Genomic DNA, 19245 nt, shown 5'->3' with positions numbered 1-19245 from the left:
ATGAGTAAATAATGTGTATTAAATATTGTCATTATACCGACTTATGGATCCAAATTGTGATTTATATATTTATTTAAGATTCGACATAGGTAATATCATTTTAATTATAAATTATAAGTAAATATAAGTATGATTTTGTTATTCAATATTAATATTAAAAATTAACATTAAATATAAAATATGATGAATAACGAAAAGAACTGAATATAAAAAACACCTATTATAGTTATTGATTATTTAAATTTACAATTTGACATTTTGATAATTGATAAGACCCCTTGTAACCTCAAAATAAATATTTATTCCCGTGTGATAAGTTGTAATGGCCTATCCATTCTTCTATTATCTATGGATATAATATACTATTGTGGTGATACGGTGTGTATCATTATCATTGATAGCAAGATGATAACAAAATCGTGTTTGATAATTGACGTTAAGACGTGTGGTTATTGTTAGTTTTTTCCAAGTCTAAAGTTTATACTGAACACAAAATGCCTACAATCAATATCAAAAGAGATTTGCTTTTCGAGGAGCTGGGAACTACTTACAGTAATCATTTGCTTTTATTATAAACTGGTATTGTATTTCTATCATATTTTAATGTGTTTCAGCTGATGAAGAATTTGAAAACTTGTGCATCTCATATGGTTTAGAGCTTGATGAAGTGGTGAGTATTCTTTAGTTTATAATATTAATTATAAGTTGTTAATTGCCATAAAAAAATGTATTAGACGTCTGAAAAACAAATGGTCACTAAAGAGCAAAACATGTCCAAATCAGAAGGTGCTTCTGATGATATAATTTATAAAATCGATATACCAGCTAACCGTTACGATTTGTTATGTTTAGAAGGACTAGTGGATGCATTACTTGTATTCCAAAAAAAGTAAACTATCTATACAGTTATCATTTAAATGTAATTATTTGTTATCAATAGTTATTATTTTATTATCCTAGAATGGAGTTACCTCGGTTTAAAGTTCTGCAGTCTAAAAAACCCCTTAAAGTATTTGTTAAATCAAATGTACGTTTGTATGATAAGTATATGAATTAATTAGTTATACTTAAAGAAAGTTTTTTATTTTAAGTTTCTATACTACATAATTTTGTTGTTTGTATAGACAAAACAAATTCGGCCTTATATTGTTGCAGCTGTGTTGAGAAATGTTGCATTTAATCAAGCGAGATATACTAGTTTTATAGACTTGCAGGATAAATTACATCAAAATATTTGTAGAAAGCGATCACTTGTTGCCATTGGTACTCATGACTTAGATACTATTCAAGGTCCTTTCACATATGATGCTTTACCACCTAGTGATATCAAATTTCAAGCTTTGAATCAATCAAAAGTCTTCAGTGCTTCTGAACTAATGGACATTTATTCGGTAAACAAAAATTAAACTCTAAAAGTTGGAATTCTATTTATATTTTTATTTATAGACACATCCTCAATTGAAACAATATTTGAGTATTATCAAAGACAGTAGTGTATATCCAGTTATTACAGACATTAATGGAACTGTATTATCTATGCCCCCTATTATTAATAGTCATCATTCAAGGATTACTTTACAGACGAAAAATATCTTCATCGAGTGTACAGCTACTGATCTTAAGAAAGTATGCCTGAAATAAAAGATTTGATTTTAAAAATTTAATATTTTATTTGTTTTAGGCAAATATTGTTTTGGATACAGTTCTGTGCATGTTCAGTAAATATTGTTCAAATAAGTATTCAGCAGAAAGGTGTGAAATTGTATACCCAGATGGATCAGTAAAATTATACCCAGAACTTAAATATCGCAAGGAAACAGTGAATCGGAAGAAAGTGAATTCATATTTAGGGATTAGGTTTGATAGAAATTATAATATTAATAATAAATATGTTTAAATCTTAAATTAAATAAAATTTTTAGTGAAAATTTAGACAACCTGTCCACTGCTTTATCATCAATGTGTTTGAAAAGTACTGTTCTGAAAGAATCTGATGGAATCGTTGTTGAAGTACCACCAACTAGACATGATATTATTCATGCATGCGACTTATACGAAGATGTTGCTATTGCTTATGGTTATAATAATATACCTAAAACATTACCTAAGACATCAACAATTGGCTCTCAACTACCTATTAATTCTTTATCGGACAAAGTCAGAAATGAAATCGCATATTGTGGTTTCAATGAAGTATTGACTTTCTCCTTGGTGAGTTGTTATATTTTAATTATATTTCATTACCATGGTATTATATTGTATCTCTTCAGTGTTCAAAAGAAGATGTTTCGTCTAAACTTCGTAAAACATTTGACATTGAACGTACTGTACGCATAAGCAACCCAAAAACATTGGAATTCCAAGTTGCACGTACCAATCTCTTGTCTGGACTTTTGAAAACAATTTCAGCTAATAAAAAAATGCCACTGCCCATGAAATTATTTGAAGTAACTGATGTGGTGCTTAAAGATTCTACTAGTGGTAATTATTAATTATGAATGATTATTGTATAGATATTTGGGTTGCTAACTAATTTATCTCCAATTGTAGAAGTTGGAGCACGGAATCAAAGAAATGTGTGTGCTATATATTATGGTAAAACTCCAGGTTTTGAAATTGTCCATGGTTTAATGGACAGACTCATGCAAATGTTAAATGTTCCATTTTCTACTGGAAGTGAAAATACCTATCAAATTAAAGCAGCAAATGGTATGAGTGATATACATCAAATTGTTTTATTTTCTAACACTTTAATTTTAATTTGTTTTGGTAGATGATACTTTCTTCCCAGGTCGTTGTGCACAAATTTTTTATCGTGGACATATTATTGGATCAATGGGTGTTTTACATCCAGAAGTACTTACTGCTTATGAACTAACTATGCCATGTTCAGCATTTGAAATCAATCTTGAACCTTTTTTGTAATTATATGATTGAATGAAAAATATTGATATAATTTATTCAAATGAAATTATGTTTTATGGTTTTTAAATAAACTGTTCCTAAATAATATAAAGGTACTTAAAAATTTATCATATGCAAATCAGAAGTTACTACGTATTAAAATATAATATAAATATATTATGAAATTAAAAAAAAAAAAAATAATAATTTATATAAACTCATGTGTATTTTTATGTACCAAAACTTGACCAAAGGCATTCATCAGAAACTTGCTCAAACCTTTTACTTAATTTATAAAAGTGTAAGTAATAAAAAATTAATTATTCAAAATGTTGATTCTATTTGTATATTTCTAAATTTATTCTATAATATAAATACTTAAGTCTTTTGGTTATAGAAATAGCAAAACACAATTTTTTTAACATAGGTAAAATATATTTGATGCAATAATATGTGCATATTTAGATCAAAAATAATAATAATCACTCAATGTAAAAAATTCACAGAATGTTTAATTTCTAAAAAAAAAAAACCTAAATTTAAAACTAAAATAATAAGAAACAGTAACAAAAATAAGTCTAGTCTATAATTACATAAATAAAAAAACAACTAATAGGATAAAATTGGAGAGTATTTTGTTAACCATTACAAAACACAACTCAGAAGTCACAAAACAAAAAATATTCTAAAATCATACTACATACTCTTAGGTACTTGGTAGCAGTAAAAAATAGATATTTATATAACATTCTACCAAAAATAATCGGTGGCCCTTTTAAAAAAAAAAAAAACAATTGGTAAACATTTTCATATCATTTCATTAAAAAAAATATATATTTAATATATCCAACAGTTCCTGCAATAAATGTCAAAACATGTCAGTCTTAGTTATTGTCTTGTTATGAGTACAGTGGTATGTATTAAATAATATAAACATAAATAATGTTTTTACATATTCGGAATGTTATGTTTCTAGCTGTATTGAACGGTTTTTAATATGTTATTTTAATGATTTTGTAAATTTATTTAAATATATTATCAAAATCAACCAAGAGTGCTTCAATCACCATGTTCTGTTGCATTAGATCTATAGCCATATTTGTTGATTCAATTTCTGGCCACATGAGGGTTGGCCCAAAAACAATTGCTAAATTTGGTATGTGCATCCTGTTGAATTCTTTGTAACTTGTAACTCTATATACACAATATAATTAATATAAAATAACATGAGTAAGTTAAATATATTATATTACTTTAACAAGTGTTTGAGTAAAAACTTTAAGGTATCATAATTTGGCCCGGGTAAAGATTTAGTGATGTCACAAAAATTTGATAATTTGTCTTTGTGACTATGACTTGCTGAAAAAAAAAATTCTTAACTATGGTAATGTACTATAAAATTTAGTATCTAAAAAAAAGTTGAATAATTCATAACGTATAAATACATATTATAATAATTGTATAATGTATACAAACAAAGGTTAGTAGTCAAGTAAAAATACATTGAATGAACAATAAATTTAAGTTAATTGATAAATAAACTTTGGACACATACTTCCTGCTGATATTGCTTTACGAAAAGCATGATATGGTATTAATGGCTCTTTAAGTTCTCTGAAGAACAGCTTTAGAACACCAGTCAGAACATGAACATCTTCTTCTTGGTCAATTACTGATAGATTATTTTGATCAACTTGTAGTCTAATCTTTTGCACTTGAGATAAATTGCCTGAAGCGCGGTATAAACCATCAGTTTTCAAATTATCTTCACTGCTTTCGATAGCTGTTATGCAGCGTTTAACAAATTCTGGGATACGAGGTTGGTTTGTACCAGTAACATGTTCTAAGAAACATCCAAATGCAGGCTCATCTAAATTTAAAAACAATTATTTAAAAATAATTTTTGAAAGAATAATGTACAAATACCTTTCCATATTCCTTTTTTGACTAGTAATTCTATTGTAGGTCTTCGGTGAAAAAATTTACGTAAACGAGCTTTTATTTTAGTTTGACGTTCTACATTAGTTGCTGTTAAATCTTCCATACTTCCTCCGTCTTTTAATTTTACTATTAAAATAATTAATTTGACAATTAATCAATAATTTTATAATTTTTTCATACTTCTTATTATAAAAATGACACTTAAAATGAACCAATATTTAAAATATTACTGTTTATAAAATAACAGATAATATAATACAATCACTGAACAAGCAAAAATATTTATTAGACTCAATTGATAAAACTATTATTTTTTTTTCCTGTTTCATTATCTAAACCCTTCACAGGATATGACTAAATATAACAAATTAACTAGTCCATTATGCCCAAGTGTATCCTATTTTTTTTTTTTTTTTTATACAAGTTATTTTATAGTAACTTACTATTAATTGACTTGTTTCTATTGACTTTAGTTATTTTTTCATCTTCAGGCAATTCTAAGATATTTGAACTTGGTATACGAGGACAACTATCATAACTACAAGGCTAAAATTAAAAAGCAAGTATTAAATTACAAAACATTATAATTATACATTTTACTAGCATATTTAACCCACCAGATTTGAAATAGCTGCTTGTATTCCATATAGCCATGATTCAGCCTGAATGTTACAATCATTTTGGAACAATACCTGGGTTCTTAAAACAGTACTGATAACATATACATTTTTACGGCTAGACATCTTGTCAGCTTTTTGAACAAGAGCACCATTTAAGTCAATACAAAGTTCTGGCCGACCATTACCGTTTTTCTATAAAATACAAATTTGTATATTTATACATACATATAAGATATAATACTATAAACAATATTATACCATAGCTATAAAAGATTTTGCATCTTTAAAGAAAAGTAAAAATAATTCAGTAAGAATAACATGTGATGTTGTCCAATTTTTTCGAAGACGTTTTCCATTTTCAGTCATTTTTGTTCGATTTAATGGACCTTCTTTTAATACGCACTAAATATCAGTCAAAAATGTTTGATATATAATTTTGAAATCTATTTAAATATTAATAAAATGAGTGGTTACCATATGGCCATCCCATAATTGTGGCCAATTTCGAGGAACTTGAGGTGACAATGAACTCCTATCAATTTAAATAATAAAGTTAGTATACCTATTTAGCAATTAAATTAAATGATTATCATGATATTTATACAATAATAAATTACTTTAAGATTGGAGAATCATTTTTTTCAATTATATTCTTGTTTGAGGGTTTGAGAGACGATGAAGAATCTTCTAAGTCAACTTTTGAATTTGATGGGCTAGTATTACGTAAGATTTTATTGTTTGTTTCAGGCAATGTCCAAGAAGATTCATTACTATTTTCTTCAAAATAATATGAGCGACCTTCAAAATCTTTTGAGGTAAACCACTAAAAAACAAAAAATATATTTTTAAAAATGATTTAATTTATGAGTTCAAATAATAAGTTTAAAATAAAATAGTGATTTATTTAATGAAATTATATTTTTTGTAAAACTGAATAAAAATAATAGGTATTTACAAATTTTCAAAGATAGTTAGTAAAAACCTGTTTATTATCAGGTGAAGAACTAGCAATGTCTGTTAAACCATTTTTCCAAACATGTATGTTGGACCACAAAGATGTTTTAGATGAAACTGAAATTTCATCGGTTGGAAACGCCAAAGAAACTGAGTCTTGCTGAGTATCATGGTTAACTATTAATGATAATCTATTGCTCGGCTGGTCGTTCATATTAATGTATTCAAAATCTGAGACGCTGGAGGTAGAATCAATGTCTACCAAAGTACCTACAATTGAATTCGAGAAAGGTTCGTGGTACAAACTAAATAAATTCCAGGGTTCAGACTCTTCAGCTACTGTGTAACGTAAATGTTGTAACCATTCAACCACATCCGCTTCCATGATGAACAGTCGATATGTAAACTGATGCGTTCAAAAGATGGCGTAATACTAATTGACACATGCTGACATCCGTTCATACGCGGAGCTTATTATTTTATGACATCATACAATTAAAACGAGACAATCAGACAACTACTATTTTACACGAGCTATATTCATGGTTAACTAACAAGATGGTGAATACAAATTTTTTAAAATAGATTTGTGATGTGTATTTTTGGCTATATTGAACTTGTTGGCATTTAAATGTCATACTTTAACCTAATTATAAAACTAAAATATCTAAATAACCTTTAAAAATTATAATTATAAATAAATCATAGTATTCCGTTTTATAAATAAAATATTTAAATAATTTTAAATAATATTATATAACTTGTCGAGGAGAATAAAAATACGATATTGTAATACAAAAAAGTAATCTATAATATAGGTTATTCAATCTAACAATGAATGAGGTTAACATCATAGTGTATTAACTTACGAAACGATATTTTTGTTTTCATTAATTGCAAACTTTCGCGATTTGCAAAGGTTAAAAATTAGAATATAGTTCAGATATTAAATCAGCTATTATTTTTTTATAATAAATACTAAACTTTAATTAAAAATATGTTTCATTTAGTCAGTTCTCGAATTGGGAAAAATTAAGTAAAGGAGCTCAGTCCAACGATTTGAAAATTGCGTTCCATGTGCGCAATTATTTGACACAGACCCGTGAGGGGCTTCCCCCCTCTTCCAACCTAAAATATATTTTAAATACCACTTTTCAGCTAAACAAATATTTAAATTCCAAATATAATTATTTTGATAGCAATACCAACATCCTATATGTTACAATGGAAAATAAAAATAAAATAATAATTAACATAGATAATTGTAGGCGATCAGGCAGTCTCATGAATCGAATGATATAATCATATATTTGGTTTTTGTTTTTATTTACTTTTACTCTTTAGTGCGGGCCACGGCCTTAGAAGATTAGTCTAAGGTCGTGGTGAAGGCATTTATTTTTTTCCGATACACTAAATTCACAGACATTACTATTTATATTTTTCCAGAAATAACGACGTTGTCCCTTATCATAACCACCATATAATCTTGAATTATAAAAATAGTTTTGCGATTATAAATCGTAAAATTCATTTTCCAACTGACGTAAATTGAAATTCACATAAAAATTATTTTGGACATCAATTAGGATGAACGTGGCGTCCTCCCGTTCCGGTGAAAAAATATAGTTGGGGTAAGCGAAAAAAAAAAAAAATAGTAGAAGAGCTCCGTCCCCCAGCACTCCCCCCAATTCGAGCACTGCATTTAGTTAAAAAAATGAAAAATAACCTGTGGCAGTCACGTCCATCCAGTTCTCGATTAAAACCGAGTAAGTAGACGGGTGATTATTAAGTTAATACGTAAACAGAATGTATCTTATACTATTTTCCATTAATCATTAATATAGGAATATATTTGAAGTATATTTAAAGAACTTATTTGCGTGGAGCGTTACAGTATATGAACTGGCAAGTAAAAACTTTTCAGACAAAATTTATATTGAGTAAATTACTTTAGACTGGTCAAATAAATTAAAATTCTCAAATAAAACGTCTAATAAATTTTAAAAACATATATTATAATTTATAACAGGTAAATACGCTTGATTATTTTAAAAAATGTATTAGATGTATAGATTTAACTTCTATTTATATCACTATCAGAGTACATAATTTAAAACGAATTGGAAATTATAACCATTGAATTTATTACTTATTACTAGGGTTGGGATTTTAATGCCCTAAAAAAAAATTCTTTTATGACCTAAAAACTCTAAATAATGCATTAAAATTTTTATTTTTAATAATTTTAGTATAAATAAAATTATTTGAACTATAATAAAAAGTTAAAAGACGGAAAAATTTATAAAATATATTATAAAAATGACTTTAAATGTACTCCGAAAATATATTACAAGTATATTTAGTATAGTATTAGTATGAATTAAAAAAAAAAGTTGTACATAAAGCTAGATACGTATTTCGTTTAATCTAAAAAAAACGTATCGTTTTACATTCGTTATTTAAGTTTTGACGTATTTTAAAAATTGTCCGATAATATAATTCGAATTACGAGTATCTACTTATAATCTGTTACCGTGGGCGTGTCCAGAATTTTTCAGCAAGTCGTGTAAAACACAAATTTACGAATTTGACATTTGGTTACCAAAAGGGACAGAAAATACTAACCTCGAATTTTGAAAAAAATCGTTATTACCTTGTGATACATTTACGGATATAATTACAAACTTTCATTATTCCTATTATAATTCCAAACGTCGTTTTGTTAGAATCATAACTTTAGACTAGCATCTATTGATAACATAAAGATCGTGCCTGTATATAAAGCCGCGTCCACACTAGCGTAACATAACGACGAACTGTTTGTCTAACTGTTTGACAAACTGTTCGTCGAACAGCTAAAAATTATGAGTATGTTCGCGTAGGTTCGCATATAGCTAACCAATAAATTACATTATAACTTAAATAACTTTTCTAAATAACTTCATATTAGTTCAATCTACCGTTGAGTATAGACGTATATGAGTTGAATAGGTAATACTTAATTATTAAATATTTTAATTATTGTAATTAAATAATCTAAATTTTATAAATAATGACTATGCTGTAAGGGCTGTAGGCAATTAACTAAACTTAAAAACTGATTATAAATAATAATAGTTTAATTTTGTGTGTTCGTCAAAATGTTTGAAGATGTGTCCATACCTGTCGTAACATGTTCGCGTAACATCCTCTGATGTTACGTCGAAATACCGACAACTGACGGATCGCCGATTTGTTCGTTAGAATTTTACTAGTTAACCCATTACTTACACACGAATCTTGTTCGTGTTTTATTACGCTAGTGTAGACGAGGCTTAAAATTCACGACCAGTAGACACAGCTATGTCTGTTATATTTATATAAAAACCATGTTGGTGTAAAAATCTTAAAATAAAATTTCTAATTCATATTTTGTTTCCAAAAATTCAAAAAATGTTCCAAAAACTCTAAAATGCCCTAAAAATCAAGAAAATTACCTAAAAACTATAAAAACTCCAAAATATGCAAAATAAACTTTCTTATTCTCATTCAAAAGTACGTAAAACAAATTTGTGACAAGACGAGTTACGCATAATTAGCTTTGGAAAACAATGCAAAGTGCATCGAAATCCCAGCCTTACTTATTACACACATATATATATTATATTAGGGTGCCACTTATTTATATGTGGTGTTATTTTTTTTTTTATAACACAATTTTGGTAGAACTTATTGGAAAACAGTCTCTAAAATTATTTAAAAGATTCAATATTGATGGTGATTTTTTAAAAACTTATTCCGACACTTGGAATACTTCAATTGATTATAAAAGATCAAGAAAACATTCAGAAATTATATATTTTAAATGATGCTGCTGAAAGAGGAATTAAACTTATTGAAGAATTCGCTCAAAAAAAAAAAAAAATAACAAAAAATTTCGAACAAAAACAATTTCTATTACAGGTAAATCAATGAAATTTTAATTACAATAATTAATTATATAAATTATGATATTTATTTTTATTTTTCAGACAATACAAGATTATCGCAAGAAATATCCTAAACTAACATAAGATAATATAAAGAAGTAATTTTAATTAATTATTGAATTAACTATCATATTATAATATATAATATACAATAATAATAATAAGATATAAGATAATTAATATCGTAATTGTAATAATTACTAAAACTAACTCATAAAATATTATTTTTTACGGTTATAATTTATTTATTTTTCTTATTCTTACAAACTTTTAAATTTGAAAATATGTAATGATATAATAATTAATATACTTATAGTATATTAGGTTTAACAATATATTAAAAGAAACGTTATAAATGAAAACCAATAATCTTTAATATGTTCGTCATAGACGCAACTAGGGTAAAAAATCTGATGGGGCTACAGCCCTCCTACCAAAACTTAAAATAACCTGTAGACAGGGACGGCGCGAGGGGGTGGGCAATAGGGGCTGTTGACCAGGGCCCCGCGCCTTAAATTATAATTATGGACCCTCGGTTCTGATTTACTGAACTTAAAATATTTTATTAATATAAATTATAAAACCCAACATTTATTTTGCCCAGGGCCTTGCAATCTCTAGCACCGTCACTGCCTGTAGATTACTAACCTACTCTTATATACCATAGTCAAGTTGGATTAACTGCAATGTGTCTTTTTTTTTTTTGCATGTGACACAATAGTGAAGTTAAGTATGCTGTATGCCATGTATAACATGAAATATTTATGGGGGGGGAGGACTAAATCTTAGTCCATGGGGGCTAAGCCCTCCCTAGTTGCGCTAATGATGATTGTTATTTATAAACTTTAAACTTAATACGGCACCTGTTAAACATATCCAAAATCAATAAAACTTTACAGTGATTACTTTTAGACTATGTTTAATAAAATTACAAGTGGCACGAAGTAAAAAATAAAAAATAAGTGGCACCCTAATATATATATATATATATGTATTATAGACGTATATCAGTGGTGGCCAAACTACGACCCGCCATCATTTAATATCTGGCCCGCGAAAGTCTTCTATATTACAGCACTTATTTGTATAACTGTAATATTTTGCATTTACATAAAAAAAATTTAGAATGCATTTTTTTATGGCCCGCGATAAAAAAAAAGTTGTTTTTTATGGCCCGAGGAAAAAAAAGTTTGGCCACCACTGACGTATATTATAAAATGTTAACATAGAGAAAACATACACATGTTGCAATAAATAAGCTAAGACGGCTATGTTTAAAGTTATATTACAACCATAACATTTACAAACTTCGATCAACTGGTATTATATAGTTATTATTTATTTTTTCAATTAAAACACACTTGCATTCAGGTCGTTTTTTAATTTTACGAACAAGATAACTTAAAAAATCATAATAAAATTATTTATAAACATTCGACACATATCAGGTAAATATATAAGTAGATAAAATAATAAAAATAATTCAATTAATTTAAAAATATTCTTAATTCTTTGTTTGGTACTTGTGCGTTATCGCGCCTATCGCGCGACTACCTCATATTATGGGTTATAGCGAGGCCGTTTTATACACGATTCTATTTCTATTTTTTCAGTGTCGTTACAATCGCACTTATCGCAACCCCTCTCCGAAATTTTCTCCATGTCTAGGTTAAAATTTACAAATTTTACAAGTTTGAAATATGAAGAGCTAATATTGAATACCTAGTATCATTGATTATAGAATAGTCTATTTTATTATCAATGCTATTATTTAAGTCAAAATATATTAAGGATTTACATAATTTTGTTAATTGTAAAATGTGTTATATTTTTACCTTGACCCTCCCTAAAAAAAAATTCTGTGTGCACCACTGCTTTTGAAACTAAACTATATTTAAATAAATACAAGACTAAAAATATAAGCATATATGTGAACATGCACTTGCGTATAACTATGCGTATTCTTGCATGATATTTATTGTAAGCAAGTCTATAATGCAATAGTATGAACCTGGCTTAAAGAAAAGAACCAAAATAATTATTATTTGCAAACACCTCAAAAATTACGATTTTTGTGTTATGTCGTTGTTGTAGCAAACAAGCGATATATTTTCCCATATATTTCTTTAAATAACAAATACATTTTTAATTATTTTAGCATTAAAACCTTTATTATTAAAATATTAATAAAAAAAAACAATCAAATTTTGTTTTTAATATGCAAATTTCCTTGGCTCTTGCAAATAACATTATAGGTATACAAATTTCAATGATTTTTTGGTGGTGCAAAAACATATCTTTGCACCACCACATTTTAGATGTGGTGTTGCAAGTGCCACATTTCTACCACCCAATTTACGCCACTGCTGGCTGGGTAACTTTTAGGACTTTTATAGACATTTAGTCACAACCACGCTGTAGTAGTAATAACTTGTTGTACAGTTACGATTATTTGGCAATAGATCTATGGAACTTACCAACTACATTGACTTTTAGCTTTGAGTAGTTTTGTATTATTATAAACCTATTAAAAATATGTTCGGTAACATAATACGTTCGAAATCAAGGTAATTGCGACGAGTCGGCGGTAGGCGTGATAATGCACAAGTACCCTTTGTTTACATACATAAATTGTCTAAAAACCATAAGGACCAATAAGCACTTAAGTGAAAATTGTTAAGATTAAAATATTTTCGATAAGATCAAACGAGAAAAGAGCAGTAATTAAACGATTATTAATAATGTAATATTATATTTATTTTGTATTAGTATTCCAATCATACATCATTACACTTAATTATAAACAATTTTCAATGTCGTTGAACTATAAGTAGTTTAAAATCTTAAACTGTCAAATTTTATCAAAATGAATTAATTTTCAAAATTTGTTTTTGGAATTTTATTTATAACACAAAATAGATACTATGAACTTGTAACTATAGAGCAAGGTGTCATTAATTTGTAATGTCAAAATACTTTGATATGCCAAGCCACTCGGAGAACACCGTGAGGGTAATAATTTTAGTGGATAATAGCTACCAACCTTAAAGAGTATTTCTTACATTACGAATATCTATAATTCAAAAAAAAATGTATTAAATTTAAATAATTGTAGAAAAATGTATTTTATACTATAATAGAACCAAGTTTTATAATGCTGTAATTTTTGAATTATTGCTTTATGGTGCAGAAAATATTTCAAAAAGTTTTACACAATGGATGAATTTTTATTTTATTAATAAGCTTAATTTAAAATTTAATGTTAACACTAATAATTAATAATAGTAAAACCAATATCAACTGAAGACAGTTTAGGTAGATTTGCAATTCTATATCGTTAAAATTTTAGTTATATAATCATACTTTCTTATTTTATAAGACTAAAAAAGTGCCAAACAATTGCTAAAAAACATTTTTAAAATGTGGCAATATTTTTTAAACTTATACTACAAATATATCTAAATGATTTTTTTTTACATCACATTTATGCAATTTAGGTTTGGATTTTAACATTTTAATTAAGTAATTATTATCACATTGAATTATAGTTTAGAATTATTTCCATGTTATTAGTCTTGCGATAATACATTTTAATATTTATTTGTCATTCATTAAGTTTTCATTAAACCTGACTGAAGTTCAAATAGTATGACATTATTAACATGAATACTCAATAACACTGAACAGAAGTTATATACCTTCAATCATATATTTAATTTGATATAATTAATAATAAATTCTACTACAATTATTCTTACCTTTGCTCCTGTAGACTGATTTACAAAACATGGCAAGCCAGAGTTTGGATCAGCTTTCATTATCCATCCTACAGGTGTTTCACTAATAAGTTTAACTTTTGTTTTTAATGATGGAGTGTTATCATTAGGTTCATATAATTCTTCATCCAATTCAGCTAATGGTGATGAACTTTGACTTCCCGAATTAATAGTTCCAGCACTACTAGGTCGACTTATTTTATTTTCCTATTGCAAGAAAAATAAAAATATAAAAAATGTTTGAGTAAAAGATCCAACTGCAAAATTAATAACATATGTCAATTACACGTTGTTTTGGAGAGGACCAGGTGCGTTCACAAGTTTTGGTATTGTAATAAAAAACTTTATTACCATCTTCAATGGAGTATTTATACCATGAACCAAACAAATATTCACCATGGTTCAGAGTACCATCCGGAATAGGCGGTGAAGTACTTCTTAATGGATATCTTTTAGAATATGAATCCACCTAAAAATAAATTATAATTATAGAAGATTCATACATAAAGACAATTCATAAAAAAAAAAAAAAAGCATAAATTAAATACTATTCGGGTCAATGAATTTAATGTTAAGTAAATAAAAAACTACAATGATTACTTAAATGAAACAGTTTGTAAGAGAAAATAATGGAACAGATTTTCATGGTTAATTAAATCCAGGTGAATATTGTTTTCCTGAGTTTTTTCACAGGCCAATCTATTAAACATGCAAAGAAAATTATATGTGAAAGTAGCAAAAATAAAATTGATTATGTTAAGTGAAAATAGACGATTGAATAATATATCTAACATCCCAATTTAAGAATATTTTCATCTAATTCAACTACTTTTTTAAGAATATTTAAATATATATAACTATAATTGTATATACAATGTATATGTGTATTAAAATAACAAGCAATAGTGCTTATTAAGTTAAGTTAGTTTTCTGATTAAAAATAAAAATTTTTCTTAGATTGTTAAAATTATGTTCTGTTAATGAACATATAAATATAAAAAAATTAAAGTAGGATATCAATACTTTATAATACTTATATATCATTAGATTATCTGATTATTTTACAACACACAAATTAATTATAGAATTTAAAAATTAAATATTTTAGCTTAAATTTTATATTTTAACCATATTCTCAGATATCATATATCAATATCACATAAAATATGGATTTGTTTAAAATATTAATATTAATACTTCTAAAATTGTGCTGTTGCATTTTTAGAAAAATAACATTAATGAAAATTTAAATAAGAACTATTATGATTTGTTCATGTAAATGTTTTCAAGTACTTTTATCACTAAATAAACAAATTACTCAACTGATAATATTATTATAAAATTACTTGCACACTCAGATACAAACTGTTAAGTGTGTATATAAATAAAAGATTAAGTAATTATATTAATCAAATTAGTATACAAATGCATGTATTAATATATCTACTTATATTTTAAAATAATGATGGAGGTTCATCAAACCATAAAATTGTTAGTAAAAAAATTAATATTTTCTTCGGATAATTAAAAATATACTATGTATGCTTTGAAGTTTAATAGTTATGATGTAAACTAATGTCTTGCAAAGTTTTGCTATCTTGATTATAATTTAACATTTTAAAGCAAAAATTAATTTTCAATAACTGTATTTTAATTTATAATTAATATTGAAACAAGCATTACTAGCACCAATTAATATTATATATCTATTTGATTAACTGTTTTTTTGTGTTTAATTTCAAATAAAATGCATTTTTTTTATAATTTTATTAATTAAAAAAAATTGAACTCTTACTCGACGATTTCTTGCTAAAGATGTTCGTTTTCTGGATCCATGCATTCTTAAAGAATCTTGATCACTATCAGTAATACCCAATGAATCACCATCTAATAAGCTATCTGTAGATCCACCTGTGAGATCTGCACTAGTACTATGGGCATCAGGTGTAGATGTTGATTTTGATACAATAGAATCACTCATCATCATTGATTCTTCATCATCTAGCTTATTTTCTTCAATAATATTTCCATTACTCATTATATTTTTAGCCCATTTGTCACGTTCATGTTTTGTTTTAAAGCTGCCAGAATAACAAAGTACATTTTTATTAATTTGTCCATTACTACTTATATCAGGCTTTTCAACGTCAATTGCATTTTTAACTGTAATATTAGAAGGCTTGCGAATATTTTCTAACAAGTTCTGAACCTTAGAATAACTTGTAATTGGAGAGCACTCATTAGTTGTATTTTTATTTAATGGCATTGATTTTAACTCAATTTCTTGAGCAAGTTCTTCTAAGGAGCTTGATAATTGTAATGAAACTTGCTCCTTAGTACTACATTTTTTAACATTCACTTGACAATAGCCAGTATTTTCTTGGTTAACGGTGACCACAGTTTTATTTTTTCGATTGGCCACAGGTGATAATATATTATTTTCATTTTGAATATCAACTCGTTTAATATCACTAATTACAGAATCGATGATGGAATCACTGACACTTACAACAGTTGTGTTTTCTAAAGGAATGTTTTCATAGGACGGAGTTGAAGGTTTTTCAAAAATAGTACGTTTTAGCACTTGTGGTTTTTCCATTTTAATTTTCTCCTCCCCCTTGGATAAACTAGGCCTGCTAGGCGCTCGTGGTATTTCTTTAACAAAAGTGGCTGGAACATAAAATGGTCGGCCTGAACTACGTATAACTTGCCACCAATCATCATTAGTTTTTTTCAATAAAAGTAGTTTCTCGCCTTCTTTAATTGATATATGCTTATTTTCTCTTGTCTTATATTCAAAATCATAAAGAACCCTAACCTTAATGTCGGCAATATCCATTGTGCCACAGTCATTGTAAATTTGACACCTAAAATTAAAAATCTCTTTAATACAATATTGATTACTATTATAACTATAACTACTTTTAAATGAACATTTATTTTAAGTCATAAAGTAAAGTAGAAAAGTTCCAATTTATTAAGTTATTAATTTAATCCCAATGTCAAAGTCAAATCCCATGGTTACAATAGTATATAGTATATAGTAATATGTATAGGTAATATATATATTGATATTATAATAAATTAAAATGAATAAGTTACGTTAGAATTAATATTTAACAAATATCTGAATTCAATATATTTAAGTAAAATAAAAAATTAAAAACAGTAAAAATGTCTGTTTAATATGAACATATTATATTAAAATTATAACTATTTTTATAAAATGTAATAGTAAATTCATTTATACTAAGATATACCACAGTAAATTACTTTTGTTATTTTTCTTAAAGCATATTATCCAAGTATTAAACTTTCAGATAAAAATTATTTTTATTTATTTTAAATCATTAATAGAAAAAAATATGTACAGATTTAGATTAATAATCATAAATTATAAAAATTAAAATAAACCAAACTATAATAATTTAAGTAAAAATATCAAAGAATAGTAAAATATAAGGTGAAATGTTTAAAGAATAAAAAATTTTGAATGTTTACTAATGGTAGGAATCTATACAACATAACTTTATATTGATTTATAATCATCTAAAAATTGACAAAATAGTTTTTTAAAAGAAAGAAAATGAATTTACATATATAAACATGAGGTGAACTATAATCTTTTATGATGTGAAACATAATAAAAGTATTTATTGTAAGTACAGAAAAAAAAATACAAACATGAGAGTAATGTTGCAAATGGCTGAATAATAAATCAATCAGTAGCTTGTATAGGACTTGTGAACTATATAAAGTACAGGTACAGTTGGTCATTCATAATAAGTAGGTGATTAGGTAAGACCACAAATTAAAATTTTATTCGAATATCACAGTAAAATGTATTGATACGCTATCTGGATAGGGCAAGAGTTAAGCTGTCAAATTCTTAATTTCTTAATTCACACCAAGAAGAGTTTGAAGTTTTTTTTTCTGATAGTTATGAATTTTACATGCTTAACCCGTAATAAAATGGTTCGTATTTTTTTTTAATTTAACTACATACACGTAAGATTATATCGACGACGATTGCAAATTAAGATAAAACGTAACTATATTTTAATTCATGACGAAAACTGTCGCAGGACCCAACCCCATCCGCTTACCATGCACCTCACTAACACGAAAAACGGTAGTTACACATAAAAAAAAAACCGATATCCGAACACGTAGTCGAAGGCCGAAATGAGTCTCAAAGCGTACGTAATGTGGAGACGTGAGCGTACTAGGTTATGGTTTATTGAAAAACGGGTGATAACACAGAGAGGTAGAGCGTACACACCTTGCTCCCTAGGTATAAAATATAATTTTATTATTTATTTATTATCTACAATATCCGCTCTTCAAAATACACACATAAATCTCAAATGTATTGTCTTACATTGAAGAATTATAACAATAAAATATCAATGTAGATACTTGCAATAATTGTACGTTTTTCCACTTACCAAAATGCCGTTCAAAAATCCCATTGGAAACGACCTTGGCCGTTGAAAACTGCCGAAACGCGTTGACAATCGAATAAGGTATTCGTCGAACAAATCGTTTAATATCGAGGGGAACGAAAAAAACTAAAAAACAGAAGAAGTCGAATGTAAAAGATAAATTATGAGTAAGTATTGCTCGACACCACCTATCGGGACCGGACGATTACGATGTGACTCACTGCAACGCGATTTATCGTTTCTAATCGACAGTTTGACATAAACTTATAATATAAATTTATTTATTTATTATTATTATTATTGTTGTTTTTGTTGTTATTCTGACCGTGACGGCGGTAGTGGTGGTAGTGGCGGCGGCAATCACGACGGTACGCGACGATGAACGACACGAGCTATTGCGTTACGACAGCGTCGGCCGATTACGCGGATTTTGCAATGTTCTTAGTCCGAATGTATTGCGCATATCGTTCTTAAGCGTAATGTCATGAAATATGTGACGACGGTGGCGATAGTGCAGTACGATTGAATATATTATCCGTAAGGCCTGTGGTTAACCGTGGAGGGGCAGGTTGCAGAGCAGTTGATATCATTTACTGCTAGAAGGCAAAACATATGATGCCACAACAATAACATACCT

At 27.1% G+C, this 19245-nt stretch overlaps 2 protein-coding genes across 4 annotated transcripts; one reads left to right on the top strand and one right to left on the bottom strand.

Moving 5' to 3' along the window:
* The first annotated feature begins 409 nt into the window (after window positions 1–409).
* LOC112688781 (phenylalanine--tRNA ligase beta subunit) lies at window positions 410–2971 on the top strand. Its single transcript, XM_025562142.1, has 11 exons — window positions 410–552; window positions 615–670; window positions 735–889; window positions 961–1027; window positions 1125–1391; window positions 1447–1626; window positions 1682–1857; window positions 1923–2211; window positions 2271–2481; window positions 2551–2709; window positions 2774–2971. The coding sequence occupies exons 1-11, from the start codon at window positions 495–497 to the stop codon at window positions 2923–2925; spliced, it is 1770 nt and encodes a 589-aa protein (XP_025417927.1). The 5' UTR covers window positions 410–494; the 3' UTR covers window positions 2926–2971.
* Window positions 2972–3446: 475 nt separating this feature from the next.
* On the bottom strand, window positions 3447–18889 carry LOC112688784 (rho GTPase-activating protein 12-like). Of its 3 annotated transcripts, none has more exons than XM_025562146.1 (13): window positions 18612–18889; window positions 15959–17030; window positions 14450–14632; window positions 14146–14370; window positions 6083–6288; window positions 5940–5997; window positions 5724–5867; window positions 5463–5657; window positions 5289–5391; window positions 4831–4971; window positions 4460–4774; window positions 4158–4263; window positions 3447–4098 (listed from the first exon to the last, which is right to left on the bottom strand). In XM_025562146.1, exons 2-13 carry the CDS (start codon window positions 17000–17002, stop codon window positions 3927–3929), a joined length of 2892 nt encoding a protein of 963 aa, XP_025417931.1. In that variant the 5' UTR covers window positions 17003–17030; window positions 18612–18889; the 3' UTR covers window positions 3447–3926. The 3 variants fall into 3 exon arrangements, with proteins under 3 accessions (XP_025417931.1, XP_025417932.1, XP_025417930.1); XM_025562147.1 differs by lacking the exon at window positions 18612–18889 and adding an exon at window positions 18170–18377; XM_025562145.1 differs by lacking the exon at window positions 18612–18889 and adding an exon at window positions 17848–17949.
* Window positions 18890–19245: the final 356 nt, after the last annotated feature.

Source organism: Sipha flava, unplaced genomic scaffold (genome assembly GCF_003268045.1).
Source record: "Sipha flava isolate LNK unplaced genomic scaffold, YSA_version1 403_pilon_pilon, whole genome shotgun sequence".
In the NCBI taxonomy this organism is placed as follows: domain Eukaryota; kingdom Metazoa; phylum Arthropoda; class Insecta; order Hemiptera; family Aphididae; genus Sipha; species Sipha flava.
This window is presented reverse-complemented; position numbering and strand designations above follow the sequence as displayed.

What these genes read in the sequence shown, in the direction of transcription:
- LOC112688781 (XM_025562142.1), top strand. Translation starts at nt 495, where the DNA reads ATGCCTACAATCAATATCAAAAGAGATTTGCTTTTCGAGGAGCTGGGA. An exon ending in TTACTTGTATTCCAAAAAAA is followed by an intron (nt 890 to 960) that starts GTAAACTATCTA and finishes TTATTATCCTAG; the next exon opens with AATGGAGTTACCTCGGTTTA. An exon ending in AATTCATATTTAGGGATTAG is followed by an intron (nt 1,858 to 1,922) that starts GTTTGATAGAAA and finishes TAAAATTTTTAG; the next exon opens with TGAAAATTTAGACAACCTGT.
- LOC112688784 (XM_025562145.1), bottom strand. An exon ending in CTTTAGCAAGAAATCGTCGA is followed by an intron (nt 14,633 to 15,958) that starts GTAAGAGTTCAA and finishes ATTTATTTTTAG; the next exon opens with GTGGATTCATATTCTAAAAG. An exon ending in TTACTCAAACACTTGTTAAA is followed by an intron (nt 4,099 to 4,157) that starts GTAATATAATAT and finishes TTGTGTATATAG; the next exon opens with AGTTACAAGTTACAAAGAAT.